The sequence below is a fragment of the Oncorhynchus clarkii genome, chromosome 16 (genome assembly GCF_045791955.1).
Source record: "Oncorhynchus clarkii lewisi isolate Uvic-CL-2024 chromosome 16, UVic_Ocla_1.0, whole genome shotgun sequence".
NCBI lineage: Eukaryota > Metazoa > Chordata > Actinopteri > Salmoniformes > Salmonidae > Oncorhynchus > Oncorhynchus clarkii.
In genome coordinates, this window is record NC_092162.1 from 7571116 (window position 1) to 7588867 (window position 17752).

Below are 17752 nucleotides of genomic sequence, written 5' to 3' on the forward strand. Positions count from 1 at the left end.
GGAAAAGAGTCTGCTGAATTAATAAAATGTTGTTATTTTTGTAGGTTGCTAGTCTCCGGTGTTTCACCAGTGCTCTAGATGAAGGTCCATGGCTGTATTCAGGTTGATGTCTGTAACGTCCAGGAACTCTGTGTTGAAGATGCTTGATCCGGTGGGAGGGACAGAGCTGAATCCCGTAGCCAAGCTCGGGGGCGTCAGGTCCAGCCATTCCATCGTCTCCCACGGCGACTCGCTAAAAGTCATGCCGACCATCCCCTGCACCTCGGCCACAGACGTCACTTTGGAGTGGATGGGAGATAGAGGTGTTGGGGTTTCCATGAGGCCCCTGTTGGAGACCAGTTTGTCCTGGTGGTGGTGGTTCGGACCGGGGTAGCCCTCTAGTCCAATATCCCCCTCCTCTCCCTGCCCTGATTCCTCTGCGACCATCTTGAGAAGGGCGACCTCACCCCCTCGGCCTAGAGGGCTTCCCAGCAGGGTCTCCAGGTGGCTGTCTGCAATGTGGTTGGCTGTGTGGTCGTAATTGAGCTGGGAGGGGGACAGGTGTTCATAGTGTCTTCGGTGGAACTTTGGGTCGGCAAGGTCGGTGGTTCCAGGGGACACTGTAATGTGAGGCACAACTTTGGTTACAGAGGACCTCTCCCTCTCTTCTCTGGCGTTAGCTGGTATCTCTTGAAGGAAGAGGATGGGGGGAGGGGGAGTCACAGCACAGAGTGTGATTTAATACCCATGTAAGAGGGAAATCTGGAGTTACTTAACTAAGGGGCGAAGGATGGTGCGTAGGCAGGTAAACTGACTAGTACCTTATGAAGGGGGACTAAATTGCTGCAGTTACTAAGCCATTAGTCATTGGTAATCATAGCAACAACATGCACTGACAGCTATATCGCTACCCAATTTCTAAGACTACACAATTGTATACATCACACACATTTGAGACTGATTCTGAGTCAGTTCACCCACCTCCACTCTCTATGAGCACATCCAGAAGCTCATCCATCTGCTGACTTCTGGTCAGTTGCTAAAAAAAAAAAAAAAGAATACAAATGTTATTAAGACTTGTTACATTTGTGCTTTTAATCAATTCTTTAGACCCAGTCCAAAGATTATGATTGTAATATGGATATACTATTGATGTTATTGCTGTCGGCAACCACAACTCTACATAAAACAACCACACAACAGTCAGCTCTGAAGAAACAGTCAAACTTGGTCACGGGTGCAATGTGATGGATGGATGGATGGATGGATGGAGAGAGAGAGAGAGAGAGAGAGAGAGAGAGAGGACGCCTCGGAGGTTACAACAATGAAACAAAAAGCGTTGGCCAGCCATGATCAGGAGCAGTGTTTGGTGTATCATTTAGTTTACCTGCTTGACTGCATCCTCATAGCAAGGGGGCTGCCTAGAGTCGGATGCAGCTGAATCTGAGCTACAGAAGGCGGGGGACGAGACCGGGCACTTTTGGCCAACGTGCTGGGGACAGGGCAATATAGGTATCTATATGAAAGGCGAAAAAGGTTGTATTACTGATTTGATTTAGTGTAAGAAACTTTAATCTACAAATCCTGATTAAAAAAACAAGATGCTTAAAAAAAAAGTTGTGGAGTTACTGAGAAAATTAGATCTCTAGCTCAAAAGGATATAGTGGGAGGGAACAGCTGGGAACAGCTTCATCTTTCTCAAAAGATTGAGTTGTGAAGAGTATCATGAACCTCAAGATGGAAGTTTTAGAGAGAAGCAACACATGAATGGAAGGCAGAAATGTGATGGGTGGATATGTGACACATAACCACGTAAACCCGCCACAGACCAAGTTCAGACAGAAGAAAAGCTCTCACCTGCTGCATATTTGGGTTCTTGGACTTAAGGTTGACCCTGTGGTTCAGGATGTTGTCGGCTGAGTTGGGGAGCGCTGACTGAAGCCCTCTCTGGTCAGAGGGATAGGAGCAGTTTACAGCCTGGCCTTCATTCTTCTGGTGAATCTGTTAGGAGAGCAGACATGACTATCACGACCAAGGGCGCAGGGGGCATGGGGCATGTCTCCCCCCACATTCAGAAATTGAATTCCTGCCCCCCCCCCCAGTTTTATCATTGGAATGTGATACAAAAACGAGGCAGCGGTGTGCTTTAGGACCAGGCGGACGCCTCCAGGGAATCAGGTAGACTTTTTGAAGTGTATATCCGACTGGAAAATGTCCCCCTTACCACTTCTAAAACCAAAGTTGCGCCCCTGATCATGACCCCTGAGAATAGAGTCACAACAAACAATATAAAGGGTGTTTACCTCATAACAAACGTACTGCCTAAGGCATACCTGCATGTTGCAGGGCCTGGTGCTGGCCTGGTTGAGGGGCTGGCTGCACCTGTCTCTGCCCAGCGGCAGTGACAGCAGGTAGGGGTTGTTGGGGGAGGAAGGCTGGGGGCTGTTGGACTTCTTGGTAATGGGCGAGTCTTCAGGAGAGCACTGGGGACTCAGGAAGGCACACATGCCTGAGGGACTTCCAGAGGAGGGGGTCTGGTCCAGGCATCGTGGCCCATTAGGGCCCCCCATACTGGGCAGGGAGGCACCGCAATGGCCCATCTCCTCCATGCAGCTTCCTGGAGGACTCTTTAGGTGCTTGGGGGAGGAGAAGGGGCAGCTGGAGGAGAGGGACATGGGCTCCTGCTTGACTGTCACCCCAAAGAAGTGCTGCCCCATCAGGGACAGGGATTGCTGGAGGGGAAGGTGGTGGGGCTGGGATGGAGCCAGGACACCCTCCTGTGTGGCGCCATGGCAACGCTTCCTCTTGTGCAGCTGCATCTTGAGCTCCTCCACCTGTTGAACAATGGGCTGTTAACAGTAGGTCAGCTGTTGAACAACGGGCTGTTAACAGTAGGTCAGCTGTTGAACAACGGGCTGTTAACAGTAGGTCAGCTGTTGAACAACGAGCTGTTAACAGTAGGTCAGCTGTTGAACAACAGGCTGTTAACAGTAGGTGTGGTTTACCCACCTGTCTCTGTTCCTGGTGCAACTTCCACGTCAGCTCCTCAATCACTTTCTGTTTTTCCACCAAAATCTTATCCTTCTCCCGTTCCATTCCTCCAACCTCCCCTCCCTGCAGTCCTACCCCGCTCAAACCCCCTCCCCCCTGGCCTTCCTCAGCGCTGAGCTGGCCTGGGGACGGCTGGATGCAAAACAGTGGCGAGGAGGACATGGGCATGCCGCTGAAGCTGTCTGGGAGTGAGCCGCTGAGGGAGAGGTCTGAGGAAGCGGGGGATATGGGTGGGGTGGAGGAAGTGCTGGGGTAGGGATAATACCCGCCCTGGGAGAGGGTGCTGGAGGAGGAGGGGGACTGGTAGGAGGACAGGGACCCCGTGGGGGTGACAGGGAAGGTGATCGTGGTGATGTCATTGGAGCCTGAATGGGAGGGGCTTGAGGTGTGGTCCTTGAAGGGGCAGAGTCTCTCGATGAGGGCCATCTTGGTTCCTGAGACTGGCATGCCCCGGATACGCAGCTGCTGTCTGAGCTCTGACACCTGTTGGATGGAGAGAGAGAGAGAGAGAGAGGAGGGATAGAGGAGAGAGAGAGGAGGGATAGAGAAGAAAGAGAGGGAAGGAGGGGGAGAGCGAGAGAGGGATGGAGAGAGAGAAAAAACAGTATGTGAGTTCTCTTTCCAACTTGTACTAAGGAATATTTCCCTCACTCTACGGAGAGAGAGAGAGTACCTACCTTCAGGTCATCCAGGTTAGGTGGGAGAGGAGCAGGTTTGACTGATGAGACGTTGGTTTGACCGGAGTATGTGGTCTTCACTGAAGACAAGGAGCTACTGTTGATTGTGTTAGTAGGAACACTCGAGGTACACACCATCAGCTGCTCACTGGATTGTCTACAGATAGGCGAAACAGAAGATCTCTGGGAGATAAACACCAAAAAAGGCAACAATATTATGCAACATTTAGTCAATTGAAGGCCAGATCTGAGACATGGGGTTAGGATTAGACCACTCCCTATCCGAGGTACTCACTTCTGGGCTAGGGCCGGCTGGTGCAGAGGCTGGTAGTTGAAGCTATGCTGGCGTTGCTGTGCGTGTTGGGGATGTCGGGAGTGTGTGTACTGTGAGTGTGTGTGTGCATGTTTCTGTTGGCTGAGGATCTGCAGCTGTAGGAAGAGCTGTTGTTGCTGCAGGAGCCTGGTATAGGCCGAGTCCATGGGAGGGGGGGACTTCTCGGCCTTCTGGTCCGGAGGAATGTACTGGTGGTACTTCAGCTTCTTCACCTTAGGCTTCACGTCTTTGGGCTTTTTGTGGCGGTTCTTGTCTGGGGTCTTAGACTGTAGAATCAAATGGGAGAAATAGTGAGGAACATACTATTAAATCCAATACAAGTTGATGTTTTCTCATGGGATGCATCGTCTATAAACAGGTTTATGAAAGTATAAGGTCTGTTCCTACGTTCACTACGGCCGGGGGGGCTGCAGACTGCCTATCGTTAGCCACAGACAAGCCATCTTCCTGGCTCTGATCAGACGGGTCTCTGTTCTGACACCCCTGGAACACAAAGACAGCCAGGGAGTCAGTAGAAAGACATTAATGCAGAAAATGCCAGCGACTAGGTAGCTACCTAGAAAACACAACAAGAGACTATAGTGTCTAGCTACTAGCTAGCTAAGCTACCTAAACATAACAATAGACTATAGTAGCTAGCTACCAAGAAAACGACAAGAAACTATAGTGTCCACTAGCTTGCTACCTAGAAAACACAACAAGATACTATAGTGTCTACTAGCTATGCCAACTACATTCATTGGTTGGCCAACCTAAAAACAACAAGACGAATTCAAAGACAACCCAAATAAATTAAATTATTGAAAAAAATGAACAAAATTGTTGACATTTGAAAATAGGAACGGAGTACTAAGTCCAAGCTGACTTTCGGTTAACACTTAAATAAGCAAACAGTTTATGGTAGAAACTTCTATTGACTGTTGGGAACGATGTCATCATCTCTGTCCACAAAGTGAGAGTGAGGAGAGGGGTGTGGAATGCAGGGAGTCACAGATGATAAAACACAGGAAGCAGTAGCCAGCAACACACTGTGTCTGTGTGAGACAGACTAACTGGCAGGGAGGAATGTGAAATGTGAAAAGAGCAGTCACTCACGTTCCAACGGTCACTAGAGAACCCTTGGGTAGGATGCTGCAGTTCTCCCAGCCACCACAGGAGGGAAGTATTACCTTTCTAGGGCTGGTGAGGAGGAGGATTACCTGTCTAGGGCTGGTAAGGAGGAGGAGGAAGATTACCTGTCTAGGGCTGGTGAGGAGGAGGAGTATTACCTGTCTAGGGCTGGTGAGGAGGAGGAGGAGGAGGAGGAAGATTACCTGTCTAGGGCTGGTGATGAGGAGGAGTATTACCTGTCTAGGGCTGGTGAAGAGGAGGAGGATTACCTGTCTAGGGCTGGTGAGGAGGAGGAGGAGGAAGATTACCTGTCTAGGGCTGGTGAGGAGGAGGAGGAGTATTACCTGTCTAGGGCTGGTGAGGAGGAGGAGGAGGAAGATTACCTGTCTAGGGCTGGTGAGGAGGAGGAGTATTACCTGTCTAGGGCTGGTGAGGAGGAGGAGGAGGAGGATTACCTGTCTAGGGCTGGTGAGGAGGAGGAGGAGGAGGATTACCTGTCTAGGGCTGGTGAGGAGGAGGAGGAGGATTACCTGTCTAGGGCTGGTGAGAAGGAGGAGGATTACCTGTCTAGGGCTGGTGAGAAGGAGGAGGATTACCTGTCTAAGGCTGGTGAGGAGGAGGAGGAGGATTACCTGTCTAGGGCTGGTGAGGAGGATTACCTGTCTAGGGCTGGTGAAGAGGAGGAGGAGGATTACCTGTCTAGGGCTGGTGAGAAGGAGGAGGATTACCTGTCTAGGGCTGGTGAGGAGGAGGAGGAGGATTACCTGTCTAGCGCTGGTGAGGAGGATTACCTGTCTAGGGCTGGTGAGGAGGAGGAGGAGGATTACCTGTCTAGGGCTGGTGAGGAGGAGGAGGATTACCTGTCTAGGGCTGGTGAGGAGGATTACCTGTCTAGGGCTGGTGAGGAGGATTACCTGTCTAGGGCTGGTGAGGAGGATTACCTATCTAGGGCTGGTGAGGAGGAGGAGGAGGATTACCTGTCTAGGGCTGGTGAGAAGGAGGAGGATTACCTGTCTAGGGCTGGTGAGGAGGAGGAAGATTACCTGTCTAGGGCTGGTGAGGAGGAGGAGTATTACCTGTCTAGGGCTGGTGAGGAGGAGGAGGAGGAGGAGGAAGATTACCTGTCTAGGGCTGGTGATGAGGAGGAGGATTACCTGTCTAGGGCTGGTGAGGAGGAGGAGGAGGAAGATTACCTGTCTAGGGCTGGTGAGGAGGAGGAGGAGGAAGATTACCTGTCTAGGGCTGGTGAGGAGGAGGAGTATTACCTGTCTAGGGCTGGTGAGGAGGAGGAGGAGTATTACCTGTCTAGGGCTGGTGAGGAGGAGGAGGAGGAGTATTACCTGTCTAGGGCTGGTGAGGAGGAGGAGGAGGAAGATTACCTGTCTAGGGCTGGTGAGGAGGAGGAGTATTACCTGTCTAGGGCTGGTGAGGAGGAGGAGGAGTATTACCTGTCTAGGGCTGGTGAGGAGGAGGAGGAGGAGTATTACCTGTCTAGGGCTGGTGAGGAGGAGGAGGAGGAAGATTACCTGTCTAGGGCTGGTGAGGAGGAGGAGGAGGAAGATTACCTGTCTAGGGCTGGTGAGGAGGAGTATTACCTGTCTAGGGCTTGTGAGGAGGAGGAGTATTACCTGTCTAGGGCTGGTGAGGAGGAGGAGGAGGAGGATTACCTGTCTAGGGCTGGTGAGGAGGAGGAGGAGGAGGATTACCTGTCTAGGGCTGGTGAGGAGGAGGAGGAGGAGGATTACCTGTCTAGGGCTGGTGAGGAGGAGGAGGAGGATTACCTGTCTAGGGCTGGTGAGAAGGAGGAGGATTACCTGTCTAGGGCTGGTGAGAAGGAGGAGGATTACCTGTCTAAGGCTGGTGAGGAGGAGGAGGAGGATTACCTGTCTAGGGCTAGTGAGGAGGATTACCTGTCTAGGGCTGGTGAGGAGGAGGAGGAGGATTACCTGTCTAGGGCTGGTGAGAAGGAGGAGGATTTCCTGTCTAGGGCTGGTGAGGAGGAGGAGGAGGATTACCTGTCTAGCGCTGGTGAGGAGGATTACCTGTCTAGGGCTGGTGAGGAGGAGGAGGAGGAGGATTACCTGTCTAGGGCTGGTGAGGAGGAGGAGGATTACCTGTCTAGGGCTGGTGAGGAGGATTACCTGTCTAGGGCTGGTGAGCAGGATTACCTATCTAGGGCTGGTGAGGAGGAGGAGGAGGAGGATTACCTGTCTAGGGCTGGTGAGAAGGAGGAGGATTACCTGTCTAGGGCTGGTGAGGAGGAGGAGGAGGATTACCTGTCTAGGGCTGGTGAGGAGGATTACCTGTCTAGGGCTGGTGAGGAGGATTACCTGTCTAGGGCTGGTGAGGAGGAGGAGGAGTATTACCTGTCTAGGGCTGGTGAGGAGGAGGAGAAGTATTACCTGTCTAGGGCTGGTGAGGAGGAGTATTACCTGTCTAGGGCTGGTGAGGAGGAGGAGGATTACCTGTCTAGGGCTGGTGAGAAGGAGTATTACCTGTCTAGGGCTGGTGAGGAGGAGTATTACCTGTCTAGGGCTGGTGAGGAGGAGGAGGAGTATTACCTGTCTAGGGCTGGTGAGGAGGAGTATTACCTGTCTAGGGCTGGTGAGGAGGAGGAGGATTACCTGTCTAGGGCTGGTGAGGAGGAGTATTACCTGTCTAGGGCTGGTGAGGAGGAGGAGTATTACCTGTCTAGGGCTGGTGAGGAGGAGGAGTATTACCTGTCTAGGGCTGGTGAGGAGGAGTATTACCTGTCTAGGGCTGGTGAGGAGGAGGAGTATTACCTGTCTAGGGCTGGTGAGGAGGAGTATTACCTGTCTAGGGCAGGTGATGAGGAGTATTACCTGTCTAGGGCTGGTGAGGAGGAGGAGGATTACCTGTCTAGGGCTGGTGAGGAGGATTACCTGTCTAGGGCTGGTGAGGAGGAGTATTACCTGTCTAGGGCTGGTGAGGAGTTGGAGGATTACCTGTCTAGGGCTGGTGAGGAGGAGGAGGATTACCTGCCTAGGGCTGGTGAGGAGGATTACCTGTCTAGGGCTGGTGAGGAGGAGGAGTATTACCTGTCTAGGGCTGGTGAGGAGGAGGAGGAGGAAGATTACCTGTCTAGGGCTGGTGATGAGGAGGAGTATTACCTGTCTAGGGCTGGTGAGGAGGAGGAGAAGTATTACCTGTCTAGGGCTGGTGAGGAGGAGGAGGAGGAAGATTACCTGTCTAGGGCTGGTGAGGAGGAGGAGTATTACCTGTCTAGGGCTGGTGAGGAGGAGGAGGAGTATTACCTGTCTAGGGCTGGTGAGGAGGAGGAGGAGTATTACCTGTCTAGGGCTGGTGAGGAGGAGGAGGAGGAGGATTACCTGTCTAGGGCTGGTGAGGAGGAGGAGTATTACCTGTCTAGGGCTGGTGAGGAGGAGTATTACCTGTCTAGGGCTGGTGAGGAGGAGGAGGATTACCTGTCTAGGGCTGGTGAGGAGGAGTATTACCTGTCTAGGGCTGGTGAGGAGGAGTATTACCTGTCTAGGGCTGGTGAGGAGGAGGAGGAGTATTACCTGTCTAGGGCTGGTGAGGAGGAGTATTACCTGTCTAGGGCTGGTGAGGAGGAGGAGGATTACCTGTCTAGGGCTGGTGAGGAGGAGTATTACCTGTCTAGGGCTGGTGAGGAGGAGGAGTATTACCTGTCTAGGGCTGGTGAGGAGGAGGAGTATTACCTGTCTAGGGCTGGTGAGGAGGAGTATTACCTGTCTAGGGCTGGTGAGGAGGAGGAGTATTACCTGTCTAGGGCTGGTGAGGAGGAGGAGTATTACCTGTCTAGGGCTGGTGAGGAGGAGTATTACCTGTCTAGGGCAGGTGATGAGGAGTATTACCTGTCTAGGGCTGGTGAGGAGGAGGAGGATTACCTGTCTAGGGCTGGTGAGGAGGATTACCTGTCTAGGGCTGGTGAGGAGGAGTATTACCTGTCTAGGGCTGGTGAGGAGGAGGAGGATTACCTGTCTAGGGCTGGTGAGGAGGAGGAGGATTACCTGCCTAGGGCTGGTGAGGAGGATTACCTGTCTAGGGCTGGTGAGGAGGAGGAGTATTACCTGTCTAGGGCAGGTGATGAGGAGTATTACCTGTCTAGGGCTGGTGAGGAGGAGGAGGATTACCTGTCTAGGGCTGGTGAGGAGGATTACCTGTCTAGGGCTGGTGAGGAGGAGTATTACCTGTCTAGGGCTGGTGAGGAGGAGGAGGATTACCTGTCTAGGGCTGGTGAGGAGGAGGAGGATTACCTGCCTAGGGCTGGTGAGGAGGATTACCTGTCTAGGGCTGGTGAGGAGGAGGAGTATTACCTGTCTAGGGCTGGTGAGGAGGAGGAGGAGGAAGATTACCTGTCTAGGGCTGGTGATGAGGAGGAGTATTACCTGTCTAGGGCTGGTGAGGAGGAGGAGAAGTATTACCTGTCTAGGGCTGGTGAGGAGGAGGAGGAGGAAGATTACCTGTCTAGGGCTGGTGAGGAGGAGGAGTATTACCTGTCTAGGGCTGGTGAGGAGGAGGAGGAGTATTACCTGTCTAGGGCTGGTGAGGAGGAGGAGGAGTATTACCTGTCTAGGGCTGGGGAGGAGGAGGTGTATTACCTGTCTAGGGCTGGTGAGGAGGAGGAGGAGGAGGATTACCTGTCTAGGGCTGGTGAGGAGGAGGAGTATTACCTGTCTAGGGCTGGTGATGAGGAGGAGTATTACCTGTCTAGGGCTGGTGAGGAGGAGGAGAAGTATTACCTGTCTAGGGCTGGTGAGGAGGAGGAGGAGGAAGATTACCTGTCTAGGGCTGGTGAGGAGGAGGAGTATTACCTGTCTAGGGCTGGTGAGGAGGAGGAGGAGTATTACCTGTATAGGGCTGGTGAGGAGGAGGAGGAGTATTACCTGTCTAGGGCTGGTGAGGAGGAGGAGTATTACCTGTCTAGGGCTGGTGAGGAGGAGGAGGAGGAGGATTACCTGTCTAGGGCTGGTGAGGAGGAGGAGTATTACCTGTCTAGGGCTGGTGAGGAGGAGTATTACCTGTCTAGGGCTGGTGAGGAGGAGGAGGATTACCTGTCTAGGGCTGGTGAGGAGGAGTATTACCTGTCTAGGGCTGGTGAGGAGGAGTATTACCTGTCTAGGGCTGGTGAGGAGGAGGAGGAGTATTACCTGTCTAGGGCTGGTGAGGAGGAGTATTACCTGTCTAGGGCTGGTGAGGAGGAGGAGGATTACCTGTCTAGGGCTGGTGAGGAGGAGTATTACCTGTCTAGGGCTGGTGAGGAGGAGGAGTATTACCTGTCTAGGGCTGGTGAGGAGGAGGAGTATTACCTGTCTAGGGCTGGTGAGGAGGAGTATTACCTGTCTAGGGCTGGTGAGGAGGAGGAGTATTACCTGTCTAGGGCTGGTGAGGAGGAGTATTACCTGTCTAGGGCAGGTGATGAGGAGTATTACCTGTCTAGGGCTGGTGAGGAGGAGGAGGATTACCTGTCTAGGGCTGGTGAGGAGGATTACCTGTCTAGGGCTGGTGAGGAGGAGTATTACCTGTCTAGGGCTGGTGAGGAGGAGGAGGATTACCTGTCTAGGGCTGGTGAGGAGGAGGAGGATTACCTGCCTAGGGCTGGTGAGGAGGATTACCTGTCTAGGGCTGGTGAGAAGGAGGAGTATTACCTGTCTAGGGCTGGTGAGGAGGAGGAGGAGGAAGATTACCTGTCTAGGGCTGGTGAGGAGGAGGAGGATTACCTGTCTAGGGCTGGTGAGGAGGAGGAGAAGTATTACCTGTCTAGGGCTGGTGAGGAGGAGGAGGAGGAAGATTACCTGTCTAGGGCTGGTGAGGAGGAGGAGTATTACCTGTCTAGGGCTGGTGAGGAGGAGGAGGAGTATTACCTGTCTAGGGCTGGTGAGGAGGAGGAGGAGTATTACCTGTCTAGGGCTGGGGAGGAGGAGGAGTATTACCTGTCTAGGGCTGGTGAGGAGGAGGAGGAGGAGGATTACCTGTCTAGGGCTGGTGAGGAGGAGGAGTATTACCTGTCTAGGGCTGGTGAGGAGGAGTATTACCTGTCTAGGGCTGGTGAGGAGGAGGAGGATTACCTGTCTAGGGCTGGTGAGGAGGAGGAGGAGGAAGATTACCTGTCTAGGGCTGGTGATGAGGAGGAGTATTACCTGTCTAGGGCTGGTGAGGAGGAGGAGGATTACCTGTCTAGGGCTGGTGAGGAGGAGGAGGAGGAAGATTACCTGTCTAGGGCTGGTGAGGGGGAGGAGGAGTATTACCTGTCTAGGGCTGGTGAGGAGGAGGAGGAGGAAGATTACCTGTCTAGGGCTGGTGAGGAGGAGGAGTATTACCTGTCTAGGGCTGGTGAGGAGGAGGAGGAGTATTACCTGTCTAGGGCTGGTGAGGAGGAGGAGGAGTATTACCTGTCTAGGGCTGGTGAGGAGGAGGAGTATTACCTGTCTAGGGCTGGTGAGGAGGAGGAGGAGGAGGATTACCTGTCTAGGGCTGGTGAGGAGGAGGAGTATTACCTGTCTAGGGCTGGTGAGGAGGAGTATTACCTGTCTAGGGCTGGTGAGGAGGAGGATGATTACCTGTCTAGGGCTGGTGAGGAGGAGGAGTATTACCTGTCTAGGGCTGGTGAGGAGGAGGCGGAGTATTACCTGTATAGGGCTGGTGAGGAGGAGGAGGAGTATTACCTGTCTAGGGCTGGTGAGGAGGAGGAGTATTACCTGTCTAGGGCTGGTGAGGAGGAGGAGGAGGAGGATTACCTGTCTAGGGCTGGTGAGGAGGAGGAGTATTACCTGTCTAGGGCTGGTGAGGAGGAGTATTACCTGTCTAGGGCTGGTGAGGAGGAGGAGGATTACCTGTCTAGGGCTGGTGAGGAGGAGTATTACCTGTCTAGGGCTGGTGAGGAGGAGTATTACCTGTCTAGGGCTGGTGAGGAGGAGGAGGAGTATTACCTGTCTAGGGCTGGTGAGGAGGAGTATTACCTGTCTAGGGCTGGTGAGGAGGAGGAGGATTACCTGTCTAGGGCTGGTGAGGAGGAGTATTACCTGTCTAGGGCTGGTGAGGAGGAGGAGTATTACCTGTCTAGGGCTGGTGAGGAGGAGGAGTATTACCTGTCTAGGGCTGGTGAGGAGGAGCATTACCTGTCTAGGGCAGGTGATGAGGAGTATTACCTGTCTAGGGCTGGTGAGGAGGAGGAGGATTACCTGTCTAGGGCTGGTGAGGAGGATTACCTGTCTAGGGCTGGTGAGGAGGAGTATTACCTGTCTAGGGCTGGTGAGGAGGAGGAGGATTACCTGTCTAGGGCTGGTGAGGAGGAGGAGGATTACCTGCCTAGGGCTGGTGAGGAGGATTACCTGTCTAGGGCTGGTGAGGAGGAGGAGTATTACCTGTCTAGGGCTGGTGAGGAGGAGGAGGAGGAAGATTACCTGTCTAGGGCTGGTGAGGAGGAGGAGGATTACCTGTCTAGGGCTGGTGAGGAGGAGGAGAAGTATTACCTGTCTAGGGCTGGTGAGGAGGAGGAGGAGGAAGATTACCTGTCTAGGGCTGGTGAGGAGGAGGAGTATTACCTGTCTAGGGCTGGTGAGGAGGAGGAGGAGTATTACCTGTCTAGGGCTGGTGAGGAGGAGGAGGAGTATTACCTGTCTAGGGCTGGGGAGGAGGAGGAGTATTACCTGTCTAGGGCTGGTGAGGAGGAGGAGGAGGAGGATTACCTGTCTAGGGCTGGTGAGGAGGAGGAGTATTACCTGTCTAGGGCTGGTGAGGAGGAGTATTACCTGTCTAGGGCTGGTGAGGAGGAGGAGGATTACCTGTCTAGGGCTGGTGAGGAGGAGGAGGAGGAAGATTACCTGTCTAGGGCTGGTGATGAGGAGGAGTATTACCTGTCTAGGGCTGGTGAGGAGGAGGAGGATTACCTGTCTAGGGCTGGTGAGGAGGAGGAGGAGGAAGATTACCTGTCTAGGGCTGGTGAGGGGGAGGAGGAGTATTACCTGTCTAGGGCTGGTGAGGAGGAGGAGGAGGAAGATTACCTGTCTAGGGCTGGTGAGGAGGAGGAGTATTACCTGTCTAGGGCTGGTGAGGAGGAGGAGGAGTATTACCTGTCTAGGGCTGGTGAGGAGGAGGAGGAGTATTACCTGTCTAGGGCTGGTGAGGAGGAGGAGTATTACCTGTCTAGGGCTGGTGAGGAGGAGGAGGAGGAGGATTACCTGTCTAGGGCTGGTGAGGAGGAGGAGTATTACCTGTCTAGGGCTGGTGAGGAGGAGTATTACCTGTCTAGGTCTGGTGAGGAGGAGGATGATTACCTGTCTAGGGCTGGTGAGGAGGAGGAGGATTACCTGTCTAGGGCTGGTGAGGAGGATTACCTGTCTAGGGCTGGTGAGGAGGAGGATTACCAGTCTAGGGCTGGTGAGGAGGAGGAGTATTACCTGTCTAGGGCTGGTGAGGAGGAGTATTACCTGTCTAGGGCTGGTGAGGAGGAGTATTACCTGTCTAGGGCTGGTGAGGAGGAGGAGGATTACCTGTCTAGGGCTGGTGAGGAGGAGGAGGATTACCTGTCTAGGGCTGGTGAGGAGGATTACCTGTCTAGGGCTGGTGAGGAGGAGGAGGAGGAAGATTACCTGTCTAGGGCTGGTGATGAGGAGGAGTATTACCTGTCTAGGGCTGGTGAGGAGGAGGAGGATTACCTGTCTAGGGCTGGTGAGGAGGAGGAGTATTACCTGTCTAGGGCTGGTGAGGAGGAGGAGGAGTATTACCTGTCTAGGGCTGGTGAGGAGGAGGAGGAGTATTACCTGTCTAGGGCTGGTGAGGAGGAGGAGGAGTATTACCTGTCTAGGGCTGGTGAGGAGGAGGAGGATTACCTGTCTAGGGCTGGTGAGGAGGAGGAGGAGGAGGATTACCTGTCTAGGGCTGGTGAGGAGGAGGAGGATTACCTGTCTAGGGCTGGTGAGAAGGAGGAGGATTACCTGTCTAGGGCTGGTGAGAAGGAGGAGGATTACCTGTCTAAGGCTGGTGAGGAGGAGGAGGATTACCTGTCTAGGGCTGGTGAGGAGGAGGAGGAGGATTACCTGTCTAGCGCTGGTGAGGAGGATTACCTGTCTAGGGCTGGTGAGGAGGAGGAGGAGGATTACCTGTCTAGGGCTGGTGAGGAGGAGGAGGAGGATTACCTGTCTAGGGCTGGTGAGGAGGAGGAGGAGTATTACCTGTCTAGGGCTGGTGAGGAGGAGGAGGATTACCTGTCTAGGGCTGGTGAGGAGGAGGAGGATTACCTGTCTAGGGCTGGTGAGGAGGAGTATTACCTGTCTAGGGCTGGTGAGGAGGAGGAGGAGGATTACCTGTCTAGCGCTGGTGAGGAGGATTACCTGTCTAGGGCTGGTGAGGAGGAGGAGGAGGATTACCTGTCTAGGGCTGGTGAGGAGGAGGAGGATTACCTGTCTAGGGCTGGTGAGGAGGATTACCTGTCTAGGGCTGGTGAGGAGGAGGATTACCTGTCTAGGGCTGGTGAGGAGGAGGATTACCTGTCTAGGGCTGGTGAGGAGGAGGAGTATTACCTGTCTAGGGCTGGTGAGGAGGAGTATTACCTGTCTAGGGCTGGTGATGAGGAGTATTACCTGTCTAGGGCTGGTGAGGAGGAGGAGGATTACCTGTCTAGGGCTGGTGAGGAGGAGGAGGATTACCTGTCTAGGGCTGTTGAGGAGGAGGAGGAGGATTACCTGTCTAGGGCTGGTGAGGAGGAGGAGGATTACCTGTCTAGGGCTGGTGAGGAGGAGGAGGAGGATTACCTGTCTAGGGCTGGTGAGGAGGAGGAGGAGGATTACCTGTCTAGGGCTGGTGAGGAGGAGGAAGATTACCTGTCTAGGGCTGGTGAGGAGGAGGAGGAGGATTACCTGTCTAGGGCTGGTGAGGAGGAGGAGGAGGATTACCTGTCTAGGGCTGGTGAGGAGGAGGAGGATTACCTGTCTAGGGCTGGTGAGGAGGAGGAGGAGGATTACCTGTCTAGGGCTGGTGAGGAGGAGGAGGAGGATTACCTGTCTAGGGCTGGTGAGGAGGAGGAGGAGGATTACCTGTCTAGGGCTGGTGAGGAGGAGGAGGAGGATTACCTGTCTAGGGCTGGTGAGGAGGAATATTACCTGTCTAGGGCTGGTGAGGAGGAGAAGGAGGATTACCTGTCTAGGGCTGGTGAGGAGGAGGAGGAGTATTACCTGTCTAGGGCTGGTGAGGAGGAGAATTACCTGTCTAGGGCTGGTGAGGAGGAGGAGTATTACCTGTCTAGGGCTGGTGAGGAGGATTACCTATCTAGAGCTGGTGAGGAGGATTACCTGTCTAGGGCTGGTGAGGAGGAGGAGGAGTATTACCTGTCTAGGGCTGGTGAGGAGGAGGAGGAGTATTACATGTCTAGGGCTGGTGAGGAGGAGGAAGATTACCTGTCTAGGGCTGGTGAGGAGGAGTATTACCTGTCTAGGGCTGGTGAGGAGGAGTATTACCTGTCTAGGGCTGGTGAGGAGGAGGAGGAGTATTACCTGTCTAGGGCTGGTGAGGAGGAGTATTACCTGTCTAGGGCTGGTGAGGAGGAGGAGGATTACCTGTCTAGGGCTGGTGAGGAGGAGTATTACCTGTCTAGGGCTGGTGAGGAGGAGGAGTATTACCTGTCTAGGGCTGGTGAGGAGGAGTATTACCTGTCTAGGGCTGGCGAGGAGGAGTATTACCTGTCTAGGGCTGGTGGGGAGGAGGAGGATTACCTGTCTAGGGCTGGTGAGGAGGAGTATTACCTGTCTAGGGCTGGTGAGGAGGAGGAGTATTACCTGTCTAGGGCTGGTGAGGAGGAGTATTACCTGTCTAGGGCTGGTGAGGAGGAGTATTACCTGTCTAGGGCTGGTGAGGAGGAGGAGGATTACCTGTCTAGGGCTGGTGAGGAGGAGGAGGAGGATTACCTGTCTAGGGCTGGTGAGAAGGAGGAGGATTACCTGTCTAGGGCTGGTGAGGAGGAGGAGGAGGATTACCTGTCTAGCGCTGGTGAGGAGGATTACCTGTCTAGGGCTGGTGAGGAGGAGGAGGAGGATTACCTGTCTAGGGCTGGTGAGGAGGAGGAGGATTACCTGTCTAGGGCTGGTGAGGAGGATTACCTGTCTAGGGCTGGTGAGGAGGATTACCTGTCTAGGGCTGGTGAGGAGGAGGAGGAGGATTACCTGTCTAGGGCTGGTGAGAAGGAGGAGGATTACCTGTCTAGGGCTGGTGAGGAGGAGGAGGATTACCTGTCTAGGGCTGGTGAGGAGGAGTATTACCTGTCTAGGGCTGGTGAGGAGGAGGAGGAGGATTACCTGTCTAGCGCTGGTGAGGAGGATTACCTGTCTAGGGCTGGTGAGGAGGAGGAGGAGGATTACCTGTCTAGGGCTGGTGAGGAGGAGGAGGATTACCTGTCTAGGGCTGGTGAGGAGGATTACCTGTCTAGGGCTGGTGAGGAGGAGGATTACCTGTCTAGGGCTGGTGAGGAGGAGGATTACCTGTCTAGGGCTGGTGAGGAGGAGGAGTATTACCTGTCTAGGGCTGGTGAGGAGGAGTATTACCTGTCTAGGGCTGGTGAGGAGGAGTATTACCTGTCTAGGGCTGGTGAGGAGGAGGAGGATTACCTGTCTAGGGCTGGTGAGGAGGAGGAGGATTACCTGTCTAGGGCTGTTGAGGAGGAGGAGGAGGATTACCTGTCTAGGGCTGGTGAGGAGGAGGAGGATTACCTGTCTAGGGCTGGTGAGGAGGAGGAGGAGGATTACCTGTCTAGGGCTGGTGAGGAGGAGGAGGAGGATTACCTGTCTAGGGCTGGTGAGGAGGAGGAAGATTACCTGTCTAGGGCTGGTGAGGAGGAGGAGGAGGATTACCTGTCTAGGGCTGGTGAGGAGGAGGAGGAGGATTACCTGTCTAGGGCTGGTGAGGAGGAGGAGGATTACCTGTCTAGGGCTGGTGAGGAGGAGGAGGAGGATTACCTGTCTAGGGCTGGTGAGGAGGAGGAGGAGGATTACCTGTCTAGGGCTGGTGAGGAGGAGGAGGAGGATTACCTGTCTAGGGCTGGTGAGGAGGAGGAGGAGGATTACCTGTCTAGGGCTGGTGAGGAGGAATATTACCTGTCTAGGGCTGGTGAGGAGGAGAAGGAGGATTACCTGTCTAGGGCTGGTGAGGAGGAGGAGGAGTATTACCTGTCTAGGGCTGGTGAGGAGGAGAATTACCTGTCTAGGGCTGGTGAGGAGGAGGAGTATTACCTGTCTAGGGCTGGTGAGGAGGATTACCTATCTAGAGCTGGTGAGGAGGATTACCTGTCTAGGGCTGGTGAGGAGGAGGAGGAGTATTACCTGTCTAGGGCTGGTGAGGAGGAGGAGGAGTATTACATGTCTAGGGCTGGTGAGGAGGAGGAAGATTACCTGTCTAGGGCTGGTGAGGAGGAGTATTACCTGTCTAGGGCTGGTGAGGAGGAGTATTACCTGTCTAGGGCTGGTGAGGAGGAGGAGGAGTATTACCTGTCTAGGGCTGGTGAGGAGGAGTATTACCTGTCTAGGGCTGGTGAGGAGGAGGAGGATTACCTGTCTAGGGCTGGTGAGGAGGAGTATTACCTGTCTAGGGCTGGTGAGGAGGAGGAGTATTA

General features: G+C 53.9%; 1 protein-coding gene across 3 annotated transcripts in view; it reads right to left on the minus strand.

Moving 5' to 3' along the window:
• Positions 1–17752, minus strand: part of LOC139367913 (myocardin-like) — a 46098-nt gene continuing 28346 nt past the window's right edge. Inside the window, exons 4-12 of one of the 3 annotated variants that reach the window (XM_071106293.1) lie at positions 4429–4524; positions 4003–4307; positions 3708–3864; positions 2989–3513; positions 2313–2813; positions 1837–1980; positions 1367–1495; positions 961–1018; positions 1–599 (exon numbers count right to left, since the gene is read on the minus strand). In XM_071106293.1, coding sequence (XP_070962394.1) covers positions 64–599; positions 961–1018; positions 1367–1495; positions 1837–1980; positions 2313–2813; positions 2989–3513; positions 3708–3864; positions 4003–4307; positions 4429–4524 — 2451 coding nt within the window. In that variant the 3' untranslated portion in view covers positions 1–63. Of the gene's footprint in view, positions 669–960; positions 1019–1366; positions 1496–1836; positions 1981–2312; positions 2814–2988; positions 3514–3707; positions 3865–4002; positions 4308–4428; positions 4525–17752 lie in introns of all 3 variants that reach the window. The other 2 variants (XM_071106292.1, XM_071106294.1) reach the window with 2 other exon arrangements.